The sequence below is a fragment of the Danio rerio genome, chromosome 11 (assembly GCF_052040795.2).
Source record: "Danio rerio strain M-AB ecotype USA chromosome 11, GRCz13ab, whole genome shotgun sequence".
Taxonomy (NCBI): Eukaryota; Metazoa; Chordata; class Actinopteri; order Cypriniformes; family Danionidae; genus Danio; species Danio rerio.
In genome coordinates this window covers 29225849-29244387 of record NC_141031.1, presented here as the reverse complement: position 1 = coordinate 29244387, position 18539 = coordinate 29225849, and the positions used below count along the sequence as shown (strand labels likewise).

The following is an 18539-nucleotide window of genomic DNA, read 5'->3' as shown; positions in this document are numbered from 1 at the left end:
TCAGCTTTGCAGTCAATTAGAAGAAGTGCAAGTTTGAAATAAAATCACCAGAAATCGTTGATTAAAAGAAAACGCATTATTGCACTTCTCAGATTTTCTAGAAGGGATTAAAATAAAATTCAGTTCATCCTTTACCTAGGTATTAAAATGAGTGATTAGTTCCTCTTTATGTACAGTATCTTTTTCTGGTAAGTCAATAGTTTCTTGGCTTTATGCTTCAAACAAGCCATTAGCCCTATAAGATAAAGCTCTTTTTTGGGAGTCTCATTTATGTGAACTCCAAAGGGAAGAGCAAGAAACAGTGCGTTTCATCTTCTTTCAGATCTTAACACCTCACCATCTTGTTAGCACTTGTGTTCTTTTACCCTTGTCAGAACCTTCCATCTCTCTGAGCTGGACGTGACTGAAGCCTAAACTAGTCCTATAGAGACGCCTCATCTTGCTGCCTAATGAGACCCTCTGGAAAATGTAGAAGTTTGCCAGCTGTCTTTAGTTATGGATTCGAGTCTGACAGAGACTTGCTTGTCTCGACACTTCAAATGGTTGGCTAAAATCAGTCATTTATGTACTATAAACTACATTCGGGTGTAATGAATTGCAGATATTTTGTTTGAGGGATGGTCCAGCCAAATATGAAAGTTATGATATCATTATGACATCAGCTTACACTCATGTTGTTTTAAGTTGGATGAATTTCTGAAATCCCCATCGGTGCCCTAAGGAGATCGAATGAAAACTTAGGCTAACTCAATTTTTTTTTTCAAACCAAATCAAATCTTTCTGGCAGCCAGACTGTCCACACTATTAATTACAAGCCTTTCGATATGAACGCAAAAAAGCATGTGTATCATCATAATTTTTTCCCTATTCAAAAAAATGTTTTTTTCAACTTATAATTATTTAGTATAAAAGTAATTTTAATTGCAAAAAAACAAAAATTCTGTAAAAATACTACAGTAAAAATCTGTAAGTATCCTTAATATACAGTATATGGTGAATACAAAATTGACTTTACCCAAATTACCTTGCATGATACTTTATTTTATAACATTATTATAGTTCGTTTGACTTTTTTCCCAATCAATTACTGTATTTACATTAGAGATTTATGCTACATCTAATTATTACAAGTACCAGAGATCCAGCAACTGCGGATCACCGGAGAACGACACACACACACACACACACACACCACACTATCGAACTACAAATCCCGTCATGTATCTCGCACACACCTGTTCTGGATCGCCATTGATTACACACACAGCAGGAGGATTGTCAAGGATTGATTATGAGAACTATTTACACAGCACGCACACAAATCAGTGCTGAGTCTTGTAAGCTGACAAGTTAATATTACAACGCATTTTGCCTAGCCTTGATTTTTCATGTACCGTTCTTTGCTTCGTTTGTTTTATGTTGTTTGTCGCCTGGATTGACTTCTCGCCTGTTATTGAACACTCTTTAAGATTTGCCTGTATGCAACTGTTTGCATCTGTACCTGACCTTTGACTGTATAACTGTTTGTACTTGACCTTTGACTGTATAACTGTTTGTACCTGACTTTTGACTGTAAAAAGTCACTTCTTGTCAAAAAATCCTGCATTTAGATCCGTAACTCCGGTGTCCGCCTCCCCCTCAGTGACAATAATATTGATAAATAAAGTTAACTTCATGAATTTAAGTTTATGTCTGTAACCATGATGGTGTTTTGTAGTTGTGTAAAAGACACTGAGCACACTGCTCTGCTCCCACTGCGCCCGGTCAGTAACTGGATGGGAGACCACACGGGAAAGCTAGGATGTTGCCGGAAGTGGTGTTAGTGAGGCCAGCAGGGGGCGCTCAACCTACGCTCTGTGTGAGACCTAACGCCCCAGTTTATTGATGAGGACTCTTTACTGCTCAGTGAGCGCCATCTTTCAGATGAGACATTAAAAGTCCTGACTCTCTGTGGTTGTTTAAAATCCCAGGATGTCCTTTAAAAAAATTAAAAATAAAAAAATAAAATAAAATAAAAAGTTTAGGGGTTGGCCAAATTTGCCCACTGGCCTCTGTCCATCATGGCCTCCTAACCCTCCCCATATCTTAATTGGCTTCATCACTCTGTCTCCTCTCCACCAATCAGCTGGTGTGTGGTGTGCGATCTGGCGCAATATGGTTGCCATCGTGTCATCCAGGTGGATGCTGCACACTGGTGTTGGATGAGAAGATTCCCCCCAAAAATTTGTAAAGCATTTTGAGTGTCTAGAAATTCGCTATATAAATGTAAGGAATTATTATTATTATTATTATTATTATTATTATTATTATTATTATTATTATTATTATTATTACTTTTTTATTAAAGTTTGCCAAATCTTCCTTCTGATAACTTACAGCCAGTTTTTAGAAAACAATTATAAGGCCAACATTACAAGACTAGACTTTATCCTACTCTAGTTTAAACTAGTTGACTCAACCTTGATTATTTTGTTGATGTTTTTTAGATAAACGAACATACTCCATTTTAGAAATCTGTTCACCCAACCCTCTACACACTCTCACACCATCAATGCGATGATCTCTAAACACTTCCAAGTATTTATTTTCTTCTATTTTTCATCAAATCTGTTCACAGGCCTGTCATCTGGTGTCCTCGCAGGATTTTATAGCCCTTGTGTTCACAATAATGGCGACTTTTTCAGACACCGTCATCTATCACAGTTTGGGAGGCCGACTTTAAAAATACCCTGGCTCTCCTCTGAGAGATGAGACGGCAACCAAACAAAATGAAAATTGTATTTGTTGCCACCCTTCAAGGGGACCCTTTGAGAGCTCATCCAGGAGACATCAGGCGGCAGACAGCGAAAGTCATTCCAGCCGGGTGGCCTCGGTGCAGAAATGTGGGGAAATTAGCTGCCAAATTTATCATCTGAATTACCCCGCTCCCTGTTTTCTTATAATGTACAATCACATGTAACTAGATGTGTTTGTCTTCATTACCAAACACTGCGTGCAGGGCGGTAGTATTTATGCATGCATTTAGGAATGCATAATACAAGGCCATTGTATTAACCTTCATATCTAAATATAACCTCTGACTTAACCCGTCATTAGCTGTGTCCTTCAGAGCGGCAGGTGGGCTTTATGTGTGTTCTGTGGCTCTGGGATCATGCTTGGTGTTGCATTGGCACTCAGTCATCTCAGTGTGGTCTGCATGGTAAAACAGGGATTACTGGTGTTGGGAAATGAGAAACTTGTGGTACTGAATCTACAGTGTGAAACACACAATGCCGTTGCATCTCTTTTCCAAATTATTGACTCATAATTTGTAGCCTGCCAATGGAGATTAATGAGTCCTTGTTTGTTTTGAAGCCTCTTTTAAAACCTTATTTACATATACTTTGCATTTACAAATTTTAGCATTTCTGTTTGTGCTTTATTATGAGGATTTACAGTTGAAGTCAGAATTATTAGCCCCCCTGTTCATTCTTATTTTTTCGTCTTACGTGGACGATTGTAGTAATAAAGCCTAGTGGCTTTGTAAAAATAATGAGCTCAGTCTGAGAAACTAGACATAGTGTTGCTTTCATACTGATTAATTTATCAAACAATATTTGTTTTCAACATGCACTCACTGCATTCAAAAGTAGACACTTCAAGCTTTCTATATAAATAGTGTGTGTGTTTTATTTTTGTGGAGTTTCATTTTAGTGATGCGTTTCTAAAAACAGTTTGGGGAGAGACAAAAGAAAGAATGCTCACACTTTATTTTCCTTATTTTGCCAAGGCACACACTTTTGTTATTATTGTGAGTGTACACAAAAACTAGACACCTAACAGATTTGATTAGTGTATAGAGTGGAGTAACTATAACGTCACTTTGTAGGCTAATCGGCTGCTAGCATAAAACTGGTTCCATCGTGAAAACCCCTATAGGATTTTCCTAAAGGCTTTTTGAAGATTGCAAATAATAAGCTCTGTGTTCAAACACTGTTCATTACACTTACATGTTTTGTCCAGCCGAATAATCCTCACATGAAAATACAACTTTAAGCACTTTTGAATCTTAAATGCAAACGCAAGAATTGAAAAGCTAACATTAGGCTATAAACGACCACAGTGCCCTCGGGGCGCTCGTTTATGACGTCAGCCCCAATCTGCTACAGACAACATATCAAGCTTATTTTTAGAAATATGCTCCATGACAGAGAGTCAATCTCTCTGTTTATTATATTATAATCCACGGTATTTATTATAAACAAATAAATAAGCAAAAACGTATAGACCTATGTGCCTTTTGGATAATTTTTACGTGGGAAATACATCTGTTTTGCTTTACGGTTGTTCTAAAAGTATTAAAACTGTGTGTATAAATCTGCCTACATAGTGTTATCATAAGACATATTTTAAAAAGTGTATCGCTTTTGTGCACACAGCCCGCCTACTTAAACAGACGACAGAAATGAGGCGTGAGTAGGAACAGGTCTATCAAATGCCTCCAAGTTCCATCATTGACACAGAGCAACATTCAATATTCCTTTTTTGTCACGAAGTACAGCGGAAAGCAGCCTATACAGTCACATATGCCATACATTTCATAAAGGAGTGTAATACTGCAGTTATGACTGAGTTAAATGTGTTTGGATGAAGAAAAAAAGACGAAAAATCACTTGATCTCGTTATAATGACAGTTAACATAAAATGTATTTTTACACATTTATTTACACATTTGCATTACTGAGAGCAGGAAAGAGACAGGCTGCACTGGTAAGCAGTATCTTCATAATACTGTTTATTAAAATAAATTATCAACAAATTAATCTGTCTTGACACCCTTTACAAATTAAGGAATTATCAACACACAATCTGAATTCTCCATTATAATAATACAACAAACTATAAAATACTAATAAGGAAAATACCTAAATAACAGACAAATCCAAATGCCCAACGCAAGCGGGCTGCGCTCCAGACCAGTTCAGCTCGATGATGTATGTCTCCGACACTGCCTGTAGTCCCATTTAGCAATTTGATAGCAACTGTCTTTTTCAAAGAAGCATAACCGATTTAAAAAATCAAGACTGTGCTGTAACTGATGTGTTTTATGTCGTAGAACAAAACGTGAAAGTATCTTGAGTTTTTGTTTGCCACAAACCTTATTTAAGCGATTTTACTGAAACCCCATTGACTTTGAGATGAGGGAACCGGAACTGCTAAAATGCTAACTCGTTTCCGGGTTTTGCATACAAATTGACGTCATAGTTCCTCCCCTCTATTGCTCTTATCTGTACGATCAAAACTGAAAGTGTCAATTAAGTTGTTTTTGACGTTATCAGGAGAAGACGTCTCAAACTGTGTATACACAGTCGCCGACCCCTAAATAACCCTAAATAGGTTTATCATTCCTCTTTATGTTTAGTAGATGATGCACTTTGTGATTGATTAGTATTTTTTGAAACTCTTTATTTTGTGTTTTTGAATATTATTGTTTAAGGTAAAGTATTGGATTGCATGTATGCCATCTTAAAAGGTCATTAGATAATTAACATAAAATAGTGTATACATGTAAAATGTTATTTTAGAAATATTTATTATAAATATGAATATTTATGATATAATTTTTTTTAATGTTGAAATAGCTTTTATTTTCAATTTTATTTTAAATGTAAATGTGCTTGCCAAGTGCACAAGACCTAAAAAAGGTATTTATTTATTTGTTTGTTTATTTAGTACTTAACTATTAAGTACTTAAAATATATACGTTAAAGAGATATTTCACCCAAAAAAAAATTAAAATTACTTCATTTGCTCTAAATCTGGTTGCTGGGAGCCTTCAACCTCAATGGTAAAAAAAAAATAAAAATAAAAATACTATGTTAGTTAATGGATCCCAGCAGCCAGCATTTTTCAAATTATCTCTTTGTGTGTGTGTGTGTGTGTGTGTGTGTGTGTGTTTGTGTGTGTGTGTGTGTGTGTGTGTGTGTGTGTGTGTGTGTGTGTGTGTGTGTGTGTGTGTGTGTGTGTGTGTGTGTGTGTGTGTGTGTGTGTGTGTGTGTGTGTGTGTGTGTGTGTTTAACAGAAGAACGAAAAATAGATTTTGAACAAGTGAAGGGTGAGTACAGTAACTGATGAAAAAATATTTATTTTTGGGTGAACTCTTGAATATAATATAGAGGCATGCTCTTTGTCATTTGGAGCAAAACAGGAAACATCCACTTGGTCGTCTTCTTGTCTGTGTACACATTATTTGATTCTAGAGCAGAGGTGCCCAAAGTAGGCCCATTGTAATCTTTGGTTTGGCACACTATCCTATCTGAAACGAGAAGGAGAATGATAGGGAGTTGGTTGGGGCGAATGACAGAAATCTTGACATTTCTAATTTAATATATACCCTTTTGTTTCTTTGTTTAATTGAGGAGGTACAAAAAAAGCCAACTAAAATTAAATGTTTTATATGACTCAGACTTTTAAAATGTAAATGCTGTCACTTGACAGGACAATGCACAAGACATCGGTGAGCAAATCAAGGAAAAGACAGGAGCAGCTTGACTGGTGATTCAGTATTGAGCTCCAATGTGTTATAAATGTGATTGTTTATGTTTTTACTATAATAAGTTGATTATAAAATTGTCAAATTATACTGCATCATCATTTAATATGTTTTAAAGCAACCTTTTCTAGTTATATTTAAATAATAAGCAAACAAATGAACAAATTTAATTTAATACAGTATATTTAACTTCGGCCCACAGCCTTCAATCAAGTTTGGTTTTTGGCCATTTATAAGAAAAAGTTTGGGCACCACTGTTCTAAAACCACGGCCTTTGATTCTGAGGAAACATGTTTGTCTATTGTGGCGACCTCCCGTTTTTAACAGAAGCAGCAGGTGAATGCTAACCCATAGAGACATGTGAGAGCAGTCAGTATATCCTCAACCTGACATATCTCAGACTTATCCATCTGTATATCATTTGACGAGCACAGTACAAGCTCCAAAGGTGTATAAGGGATCAAATCGACTGAATAAAGCCTGCCCTGTAAGAAAATTGCTTGTTGAAGTCAGACTATAATCTTGTATCGTCTCATCCAGGATCAGAAACACCTCCAAACAGTACCAAGTGGAAAGAGACTTCCATATATCCACTCCTCCACCACTTTCTCCCTATACAAGATGAACAAATTCAATCAGTCTGACTGTCGATGTTCTCGTCTCTGTAATACTGAGCGATCTACTGCACGCTAATTCGTTTAATTAAAAGAAGAGCACTTAATCTAGAAAGTTAATCTGCTGGCACTTAGCTGATGCAAGGTGTAGTATGAGTGTATGGATGAGAAACGGGACAAAACAAACATGTGCTGAAAGCTAAAATGTGCACCCATACAAAAGGTATTGATTCATGAGCATGTTGCATTGCACTTTATATTACAGTATGTACATTTATCGGCACTTTATTAGGTACACCTGTCCAACTGCTCGTTCGGACAGCAGTTAGGAGCAGGTTAATTGTAGAAGTTATTGTAATTATTTTGAAAAATACATTGTATATACACAAAGAACTGGACTATAATAATAAAATGCTGCTGCATGCCTTACTTGGCAACATCATCAAAAGTCACCGATGTCTAATCACTCTCATTCACTGCTGTAACTGATATGTATTGTAATCAAATAACCCTCATTATGTACTTTGACCTTTCTGAGCAATCACATTAGAGATGGTGTGGGTGAAGCGCGTGCGATTGCATTGTCTGTTTACGAATGTGTCATAGTTCTCTTTTCACTCATCGCCTCGAGCAACAAAAGTCATTTGCTGTAGCAGGTATACCTCTACTAAGGTGTTGACAGGTAGGAGTTATGCTGTTGATTCTCTGTGCTATGGCCCGGAGTGTGTTGTTTGGTGTGTAAGCATGATATATGTGACAGCTGACACTAGACTGCTAGAATGTTTTATCTTAGGATGATATATAAGAAGAATTTAAGAGCTAAAGCACATACAGTAAAGGCTTAGTCAGAAGTGCTGAAGTAAATACTAGCCTAATCGGTGGGGGTTCTGTGTAAAAGCATTGTTAATGTTTCTGAAGTCATTCAGTATGCGTTGCATTTTGTCTGCAAAGAGTTCTTTATTTATCTTGAAAGAGACGCACTGTACCACAGTCTGTTGCTATAAACGTAGTCGTTTGCTTTTATACTTCCATGCCAGTTTCAAAGTTCAGCTCATAATCTCACGTGTGAGCACGTAGGAGTGGATAATGGGATTTACAAGGAACTTTGATTTGTGGCTGGAAAAACACAGTGACTCGTTGCATTGCATGTGCTATAGACTGCTGCTGGTCTTTAGAATTTAGTATCAATGTTTATATTTTTTCTTATTAAATTTCAGAGTATGTAGTAAATGTGATGCCATTCAAAATCTAAATGCCTCAGTCATACAAACTGTTTCTGTCTATTCTGACCCACAAAGTGAACTCAAGTTTTCTTTTCTTTTCCCCTCTGCAGTGTGGAAGGTGAGGCTCCGGGCGGCGAGTCGGGCCCCTCTCTGGACAATAGTGGAGGTTACTTACGAGGACCGGTGAGCCGCAGTGCTATCATTAGTGGCGAGCACTTTGACGGCCCACCGTTGTACGCTCACGAGGTACGGCAGCGCCCACGGAGACCCAAACTTCAGCATTCTCAGTCCATTCTCCGCAAACAGGCTGAGGAGGAGGCCATCAAACGCTCCCGATCGCTGTCTGAGAGCTATGAGCTCTCCACCGACCTCCAAGACAAACAGGTAAAGTCCTTCAGGATCTTTAACTGGAAATCTACCAAGAAACTGTAAATTCTCCACCAACTATTTGCATTCACATTTTGATGAGCCTTTATGGTGCCAAGGGGGTGTGATTGAGGTTTAGTGGCTTCATCTTATGCTTGATGTACTTCCCCCTCAAAGGACTGTGTAAATAAATCTAGTTTATTGTCGTTGGGTGAACATTAATTCCTTAAAGTTGCTTGTGGTGACTGCCTGTCTTTCATATGAAGAAATTTAATATGCCCAAAGGTTGATATGAGATCAATGAGAGCATTTTAGGACTAGAAAGATGAGAATCATAACTCAGTGCATGCTGGGAGAGTGATCCGTATTCAGAGTGAGGGTGCTGCGGTACTATCCAGAGGCATGCTGCCCATCGTCTCTGTGTGAGGTCCCAGCAGAGCTGAGAAATGTGATTAGTTCTGCCTATTCTCCAGGCTAAAAAGGTCTTGGGCTGGCTTTTGCATTAAAGAAGGTTATGACTGATTGCTTAGGTGCCATGCTAAAAGCCTTTCTTGGTCCATGATGCCTTTATAGGGAATGAAATGGTAAGTTTTATCAATCTTACCTGTCAAAATACCTTGGAGTACCATGTGTGGCTTTTATTTGGTCATAGTGTGTCATGGAAGAGAGGACAAAATTAAATTTCATCAACAAAAAATTACTTGAGTCTAAAGAAGAAGGGGCATGATCGGGAATGCTATTTTCACAAAAAAAATTATGCTTCATCCTTGTTTTCACAGGTGGAGATGCTTGAGCGGAAGTATGGAGGGCGTTTTATAACCCGACATGCTGCACGAACAATCCAGACTGCATTCCGCCAGTATCAGATGAACAAGAACTTTGAGCGCCTCCGGAGTTCTATGTCAGAAAACCGCATGTCCAGACGCATAGTTTTATCCAATATGAGAATGCAGTTTTCATTTGAAGGACCTGAAAAAGTCCACAGTTCATACTTTGAGGGCAAGCAGGTGTCTCTTACGGATGATGGGTCTAAACTAGGAGCATTGGTACAATCTGAGCGCGGTGAGATGGTCCCCGCCAACATGAAGTCACCTGCGGTCCAGAGCGATTTCACAGACGCCATTACAGAACTGGAGGATGTTTTCTCTCGACAAGTGAAGTCATTGGCAGAATCGATAGACGATGCACTGAACTGTCGTAGCCTACACGGAGACGAGGGACAGTCAGAAGCAACCAGAGGTCATCCAGACTTGGAGCAAGAGGTTACCTACCAGGTCAAGCCTTCCCACGGTAGCGAGCACCGAAAGCGAGATGAGATGACAGCCTCCTACAGCGATGTGACACTTTATATAGATGAGGAAGAGCTCTCGCCACCTCTTCCTTTATCACAATCAGTTGACAGACCCTCTAGCACTGAGTCAGACCTCCGTATACGTTCTTTGAACTCTTCGCAGGACTACTGGTCTCTAGCTCATAAGGATGAAAAAGCCGACACGGACACTAGCTGCCGCAGCACCCCATCTCTAGAGTGTCAAGAGCAAAGATTGAGAATAGACCACCTTCCTCTGCTCACTATCGAACCTCCGAGTGATAGCTCTGTTGAGTTGAGTGACCGCTCTGACCGAAGCTCTCTCAAGAGACAGAACGCTTACGATCGAGGCATAGCCAGCCAGCAGGGCAGCCCTAAGCACATCCCTTCCCATGCACTCCCACCACGGGGGCCAGCAAGAGAGGATGAAGCTCCACGCCATCGGCCGCGGCAGCTGGAAAGCCATCTGGCTATCAATGGCACCGCCAACCGGCAAAGCAAATCCGAGTCTGACTTCTCTGATGGTGATAATGACAGCATCAACAGCACTTCCAATTCCAATGATACGATCAACTGCAGTTCGGAGTCCTCTTCCAGGGACAGTCTTCGAGAGCAGACTCTCAGTAAGCAGACGTATCACAAGGAGACACGAAACAGTTGGGACTCGCCAGCATTTAGCAATGATATCATCCGCAAGAGGCACTATCGAATTGGCCTGAACCTTTTCAACAAGTAAGTGTGTGAATGCATCCTTTTGGCTGTTGAAAGCTTGTTGGGAAAAAAGTATGTGGGTGGATTGACAGCAGTTGTGCAAAGCATTAGCTCCAAATCTACTCTGGGATTTCCTGCTTCTTGCAAAATTTAGACCCAGTAACTGTAAAGGCACTGTCACATAAATTACATTTAGGTGAAGTGCTGATCTGTCGTCAGTAGTCTTGCAATGCTGACTCAGAGGTCACTTCCAAGCCAAGCAGCTTTTTACTGGTAAACACATTGTTCAGTTTGAGGTTAGACAAAGTAAACATACTTGAATCCAATGTAAATTCCTAATTGTTTCAGAAGGACTTTTGCATAGAGATGGTTTCAGAGCACACACATCTAAGGTCATTTTAATGTGAGCACTTTAATGGTCAAATACATGCAAATTTGTGTCAAAACACAGTGTTTAGTGAATATTCATTATTCATAACCCTCATTTATGTAATAGACATAAGGGTTGAGAATCAAACGACATGTGAAAGAGAAACCATTATTCAGAACCGCACTGCTGTTAAAGTGACAGTGCCTAATATTCCTGCTGCTGACTGTTTTTATCTTTAATCAAACAACAAAAGGAGAAAACCACTCACTGCTCTTGACTCAGGGACTTTTGTAGCTATAATTAAAGTTTCTTTCTTACAGTCAAGGTGCTTGAAGCACAGTTTGTTTCATATTTTTATTCTATTGTATTTATTTCCCCTTCCTTATTTACAGAGAGGAAAATAACAGTATATACACAGTTGAAGTCAAAATTATGAGCCCTACTTATTTATAGTGGCTCTTTTCTGATTAACGGAAAGATGTTTTTACAACACATTTCTGAACATAATAACTCATTTCTAAATAATTTTTTTATCTTTGCTATGTACAGTACATAATATTTGACTGCATATTTTTCAAGATACAAGCATTCAGCTTAAAGTGCAATTTAAAGGCTTAATTAGGTTAATTAGGCAAGTTATGGTAATTATAGGCAAGTCATTGTGTAACAGTAGCTTCTTCTGCGGACAACTAAAACAATACAGTATCTTGCTTAAAGGGGCTGATAATGTTGATCTTACAATAGTTTTGAAAATAGCCAAAATAAAACAATTAAGACTTTCTCCAGAAAAAAAATAATAATTATAGTAAATACTGTGAAAAATTCCCTGCTCAGTTAAACATAATTTTGGAAGTATTCAACTTTACATCGTTTGGAATAATCGTGATTACAATTATGACCAAAATAATTATGATTCAGCATACAGTAAATGTGTTGCTTGCTGACATACATTCTAAATTTCCACAATGCAACTTGGTACAGTGCATAATGATATGCATTTACTCCATATCCATTGTTGGAATTACCAAAAAGCAAATAGTAACACAACTCTTAATTGGGACTCTTTTTTTAAGAATACAGTCCCAGCAAACAATTTTGTGTTGAATAGACATCCAATAGATATCAAAATGTAGTAAGCTTGGCTAAAACAAGGCTAAACTTGTTCTCTCAGTGAAAATCTAATAGACATCTAAAAATAGCCCAAAACTAGACTAGTCGTCAAAAAGACAGATTAGACAGACTTTATATGTGTAGTCATTCATTTTTGTTTATTTGATGAATAATCTAGTGTTGGCCTATTTTTAAACATCTATTAGATTTTCACTGACAGCCCAAATTTAGCCTTGTTTTAGTCAAGACGGCTATGTTTAGACGTCTATAAAATATCTATTAGTCATCTTTTAAAGCAAAAAAATGCTTGCTGGGGTATAGCACCAAAAGTGCAAGACTAAATACTACAATTGGCTAACAAAGAATCATCACTTTTGTGTGCAACAAGTTAGAGGAACGACAACACAGGAAACTGCATTTCGAATACACATTCAAAAAACCATAATACAAAGACAGTGCACAGCAATGAACCATTCTCAAACAAAGCTTGTCTCATCTTCTGACAAACTACCACATGCCAAGGAGTAACAACAGGATCTGCTGTATGTCTCTTGTTGTTTACGGGGACATTCTTGTCATGTCTAATATGGAGAGAGGTGCACTCCTTCCTCGAATTGCATGTGCTTATCACACGTTGTGACAATAATCAGGGCTATCGGAAAGTGTTTAATTGGTCACCACCCATTGAACATCAATGGGGAAACGGGTGAGAATATAAAGGTGGAGGGCTGTAGTAGTCAGAGTAAGCAGTCAGAGAGAGAGTGACGAATGGAACATGACACGGCGTAAGGCTGGATGTGGAAGAAAGAGGATAGCTGAATGGGTGGAATGGTATGGCGTAAGGCATTATGCGGAAGAAAAGCGGAGAGCCCAGAACTGTTTTGTGCAGAACTACATTTGAAATAATGAACTTCACTGTTCAAAAAGAACTTTACTGTTCAATATGATAATAAAATCCTTCTTCTTCAAAGAAAAATTATGTTGATGGCAACTTTCTGGTGTACACCATGGCGTCGTTAGGATACTCAGTTAAAATAGTTGGGTTAAAATACCCCAACATATACCACTTATAGGTTATTATAGCACCTTCCCAACTGTGGGTTATTTTAACCCAATGCAATGAGTTATATAATTTAACACCTTAACCAAGACATGACACCTGGTTTTGCTGGTTCCTAAAGGTGAGAATGACGCAGAAAATGTGTTTATTACCAAACGTGTCATTTCCCCCCAAAAAAAATTTAAAGATGAACACAGGGGGTAGAGAAAGCAGTTTTTATTTGTTTAATATAGATCAGCTATGAAGCGAGCGTTTGTATTATCAATAATTAAGAGTGCTGGTGAATTGCTTCTGAAAATCATGACAGGGAGAGGTAATTTGATAAAATAAATTAATAACAATATTATTGTTAGAGCTTAAATAAACTTTCTAACACAAAAACGTTACGTACGTATATTAATACAGCTGTTCAGATTCAGTTAAATCAGATGACTGTTGAAATTCAAAAATTTTAACCCAACTGGTTGAGTCAATAAATAAATAACCAAATAAAAGTAAAAATTACCCAACAAAGCACCAAATATTTAACTCAACTAGTTAAGGTAATAAATAAATAACCTAATAAAGGATAAAAATAATCCAACAAAGCCCCAAATATGTTTAACTTAAACTTTGGGTTTAATAAAAAACTCAATGTATTTTAGAGTCTACTGATTGCAGGGGAAATGCAAGACTGATCAGGGAACATGGAACATGCCTAACTTTTAACTCCAAAGAAATAGTACTCAGCTTCTCATTTCCACACGACGTGCATGCTTTGGTTGGAAGCATCAAATTTTAGATGCACTGAGTAATGATTTTCATTAGCACCAATCAGAGCTGCGTTAATGGCTGTGATCTTATTGCGTGAACAATGCCGGGAGCTAATGTTTTTTTCAATTATCCTTTAAACCAAGCACACAATGCAAACAGATCTGTGTTTTCCTTTTCCAGACATTCATTATGATTTTGGCTCATTTATTTATGCAGTACGTGTCTGTGTGCTTGTGTGTCACACCGCCTGTTTGATTGCCACTCACTCTAAATTTGATTAGCGATCAAGCAATTAGAATCGTGATGAGAGCAGTGTTAGTTTAGTTGTGCTGCTGATCAAGGAAAGCATTGCACTCTCATTACCACAGTTTACCATCTAAGCATGAGATCAAAACAAATATGTTTAATATTTTTAAATATATACAGCTGAAGTCAGAATTATTAGCCCCCATGAAATATTAGCCCTCCTATATATTTTTCTCCATTTTCTGTTTAAAGGAAAGAAGATTTTTTTAAAAACATTTCTAAACATAATAGTTCATTCATTTATTTTTTTTTTTGTGCTTAGTCCCTTTATTAATCAGGGGTCGCCACAGCAGAATGAACTGCAAACTTATCCAGCACATCTTTTACGCAGCAGATGCCCTTCCAGCTGCAACCCAACACTAGAAAACACCCTTACAAACTCTTTCACACACATACACGATGGCCATTTTAGCTTATTTAATTCACCTGTAGTGCATGTCTTTGGACTGTAGGGGAAACCGGAGCACCCGGAGGAAACCCACGCAAACACAGAGAGAACATGCAAACTCCACACAGAAATGCCAACTGACCCAGCCGGGCCTCGAACCAGCAACCAAACAAAATGTTTTGAATACCTAATTTCTAATAACTGATTTATTTTATCTTAGCCATGATGACAGTACATAATAAATATTATAGTAGTTATTCATTTGACCCAATGGTTGAGTTAAAATAATTTGGTGCTTTGTTGGGTTATTTTTAACCTTTATTCTGTTATTTAATAATAACTCAACCAGTTAGGTAAAAAATATTTGGTTCTTTGTTAGGTTATTTTAACCTTTATTGGGTTATTTATTAATAACTCAACCAGTTGGGTTAAATATTTGGTGCTTTGTTTAGTTATTTGTAACTTTTATTGGGTTATTTAATAATAACTCAACCAGTTGGGTTACATATTTATAATTTCAACAGTCAACTGATTTAACTGACAGCTGTATTAATATGCTTACGTATATATATATATATATATATATATATATATATATATATATATATATATATATATATATATATATATATATACATATATATATATATATATATATATATATATATATATATATATATATTAGGGATGTAACGATATCAGAATTTTACGGTACGGTAATACCTCGGTATGAATGTCACGGTACGGCCAAAAGTGTCAATGACATACAAATTAGCCATCTATCTGTAAACTTTGAAACAGAACCTACAATTTTAATAACAAGAAAATATTAAACCATGTAAAAAAAAATAAAGTTTCAATTTAGTATTGTTGAAAACTCATCACATTCAACATTTAATCACTCACTCACTTAGATAGAGATGGGTTTAAAGGAAAATTATCATATAAATATAATCTGGTAAAAGCTGGTATCTCTGGGCATTTACAATACCGTTACATCCCTAATATATATATATATATATATATATATATATATATATATATATATATATATATATATATATATATATATATATATATATATATATATATATATATATATATATGCATATATATATATATATATATATATATATATATATATATATATATATATATATATATATATATATATATATATATATATGCATATATATATATTTTTTTTTTCTTATTAAATGTTTTTTTTGTTTTCATTCTGGTATTACCATTGCTACTATCAATAATAATAATACTATATTATTTTCATTACATTTTAAGTTTCAGACACTAAAGGGTTTTTATCAGTTTAATACAGATTGACTATGAAGCACGCGTTTGTATCTTCAATAATTTAGAGTGTTGGTGAAGCGGATATAAAAAACACAACATGGAGATGTTATAGCTTAAATAAACTTTACAATAGTAATAGCAATAGTAGCAATAGTAATATCAGAATGGAAAAAATAACATTTAATCAAATTAACCCAATGCATTGGGTTAATTTATATAACCCAATACATTGGGTTATAATAACCTATAGTTGGGAAGGTACTATAGTAGCCTATAGTTGGGTTATGAGTTGTAATTTTTAACCCAACTATTTTAACTGAGTAGTATTCAGCTTAAAATGCAGTTTAGGTCATATAATGATGATTTGTTCTGTAGACTATAGAAAAAAAATATTGCCTAAGGGGGCTAATAATATTGACTTTAAAATGTTATTTCACAATTAAAAACTGCTTTTATTCTAGCTGAAATAAAACAAATGAGACCTTCTCCAGAAGAAAAAAATATTATAGGAAATATTGTGAATAATTCCTTGCTCTGTTAAACATCATTTGTGAAGTGTTTGAAAAAGAACAGGTGGGCTAATAATTATGTCTTTAACTGTTTATTCTTTAAAATGTTTAGGGGATATTATTCATCAACTGTTTGCAGTCATGGGGCATTTCAAATAAGAATAAACTACTCACTGGATGGATAAATGTGCTTGCTTAAAACTGCTGGGCATTTTTATGTGTCTGTATTGAATGTTTGTTAGTTTAAAAGCTTTGTTTAAAGTCGAAGCCTCTAATCTTGGATGATTGTGGATTTGCCAGTTTTGCCCATTAAGTTCCTTTTAATCTTGTGTGGTAACGGTCCAGCCACAAGAGCATGCTTGATCTGAGAGCTGCTTAGTCACACATTGGGACCAGTACGTTTACTGTTCAGACGTTTGATCTTCTTTATTGTCTCTAGGAAACCTGAAAAAGGCATCCAGTATCTGATTGAGCGAGGATTTGTCCCAGACACACCTGTGGGAGTTGCCCATTTCCTGTTACAGAGAAAAGGGTTGAGTCGACAGATGATTGGCGAGTTCCTGGGCAACAGGCAGAAACAGTTCAACAGAGATGTTCTTGAGTAAGTTCAGTCATTTTAACTGGATGAAGTCCACGAAAATCACAGATGTGTTTTGTTGCATATTTATATATTATACTGTATACTATACAATGCCTGTCTTGTTTGCCTCTGAGCTAACTTCCCTGAACTGTCTCCTCCATCACTGCTCTTATCCAATCTGCATCATTCTCATGGTCACTAAAACCCATCTCATCAGTTCTGTCCTTTACTTCTTTCATTTACCATAGAACATTATGGTCCTCACTAATACACTGTTCTCTGTATTTAAATCTAATCAAAGTATTGTCATTAAAACTAGATTTTATCCATCATGCAAATGCGATTAACATACATGTATGAATATTCAACATTATATTACTAGCATTCGTGTTGTTATTGTTTACACCTTAAAATATTACAGCTGACCTTCCTATCTAGCTAACCTATTGCAATGTTGCAAATTCCACTATTTCCACTTGGCATGTTGGCAACACATACATTTAATTGATTTACACAACTCATTTGATAAAAACTATTATGAGTTGTTAATGTCATCATAACCATACTGGAGGTGATGATTTTTTTGCAGATCTGACATCAGTTGATCCTTTGTTTTTATTGATGTTTTGATTTGCATTCAGCAACTACTCACAATAAACGCCAGTCTGTTAGAAATCACACTACAGAAAAACACTGTACATCATGTGACTTAACCAAAGCACATCATTGGCTAAACTAAGGTCTTCTCTTTCCAACAAAAAAATTAGAATGTTGGTCTTAAAGAAACAGTGGCAAGGAGATGAGCAAAATATCATGTGCGGTAGAGGGTTAAAAATATTGCACATATTATTAACTTTTTGTCTTGTTTTGCATTGGCTTTTTCCATGAGCTATGCATTGGCAGTTATTTTAGATATGTAGGTGGTAATTTATACATGCACAACATTTTTACTATTTCTTCTTGCTTCTTTTTGTTTTGCTCTGGGTTATAAGGGTTGTGGATGGGCAAAGTTGCTTGTTAATATGTTCATATGTTATTATCTTATCATTTTTCTCATAAGATTTGTTTTTTTTTTTTCTAAAAGGGCTCATTTTTTTACACACTGTAAAAAATGTCCAGATTTTCACAACATGTTACTTTAATTTTGACAAAAAATTAAATTAGTATCACCTTACAGGATTTACTGTAAACATTCACAGTAATTTGTCGTATTCATAGTTTTATTGTGAAATTAAGGCGGGTAGTATGATTACAGCAAATTACTGTGAAAAGAACTTTATATTTTGCATGTTAGTTATAGGAATTCAAACTCTTTTTATTTCATTCAACATAGACATGAATACAAATGAACTTTTATGCTAGTATTGGCACTTTTTTGATATTTAGAAATAACAGTA

General features: G+C 36.2%; 1 protein-coding gene across 30 annotated transcripts in view; it reads left to right on the top strand.

The window, feature by feature from the left end:
* The window catches only part of iqsec1b (IQ motif and Sec7 domain ArfGEF 1b), a 347358-nt gene that overhangs the window by 302573 nt on the left and 26246 nt on the right, over window positions 1-18539 (top strand). For 26 of the 30 annotated variants that reach the window (XM_087273769.1, XM_087273761.1, XM_087273768.1 and 23 more), the window contains 3 exons: window positions 8480-8753; window positions 9515-10776; window positions 17002-17163. In XM_087273769.1, the coding sequence (XP_087129895.1) occupies window positions 8480-8753; window positions 9515-10776; window positions 17002-17163 (1698 nt within the window). Of the gene's footprint in view, window positions 1-7679; window positions 7829-8260; window positions 8365-8479; window positions 8754-9514; window positions 10777-17001; window positions 17164-18539 lie in introns of those variants that run through there. The other 4 variants (XM_087273775.1, XM_087273787.1, XM_087273789.1 and 1 more) reach the window with 4 other exon arrangements.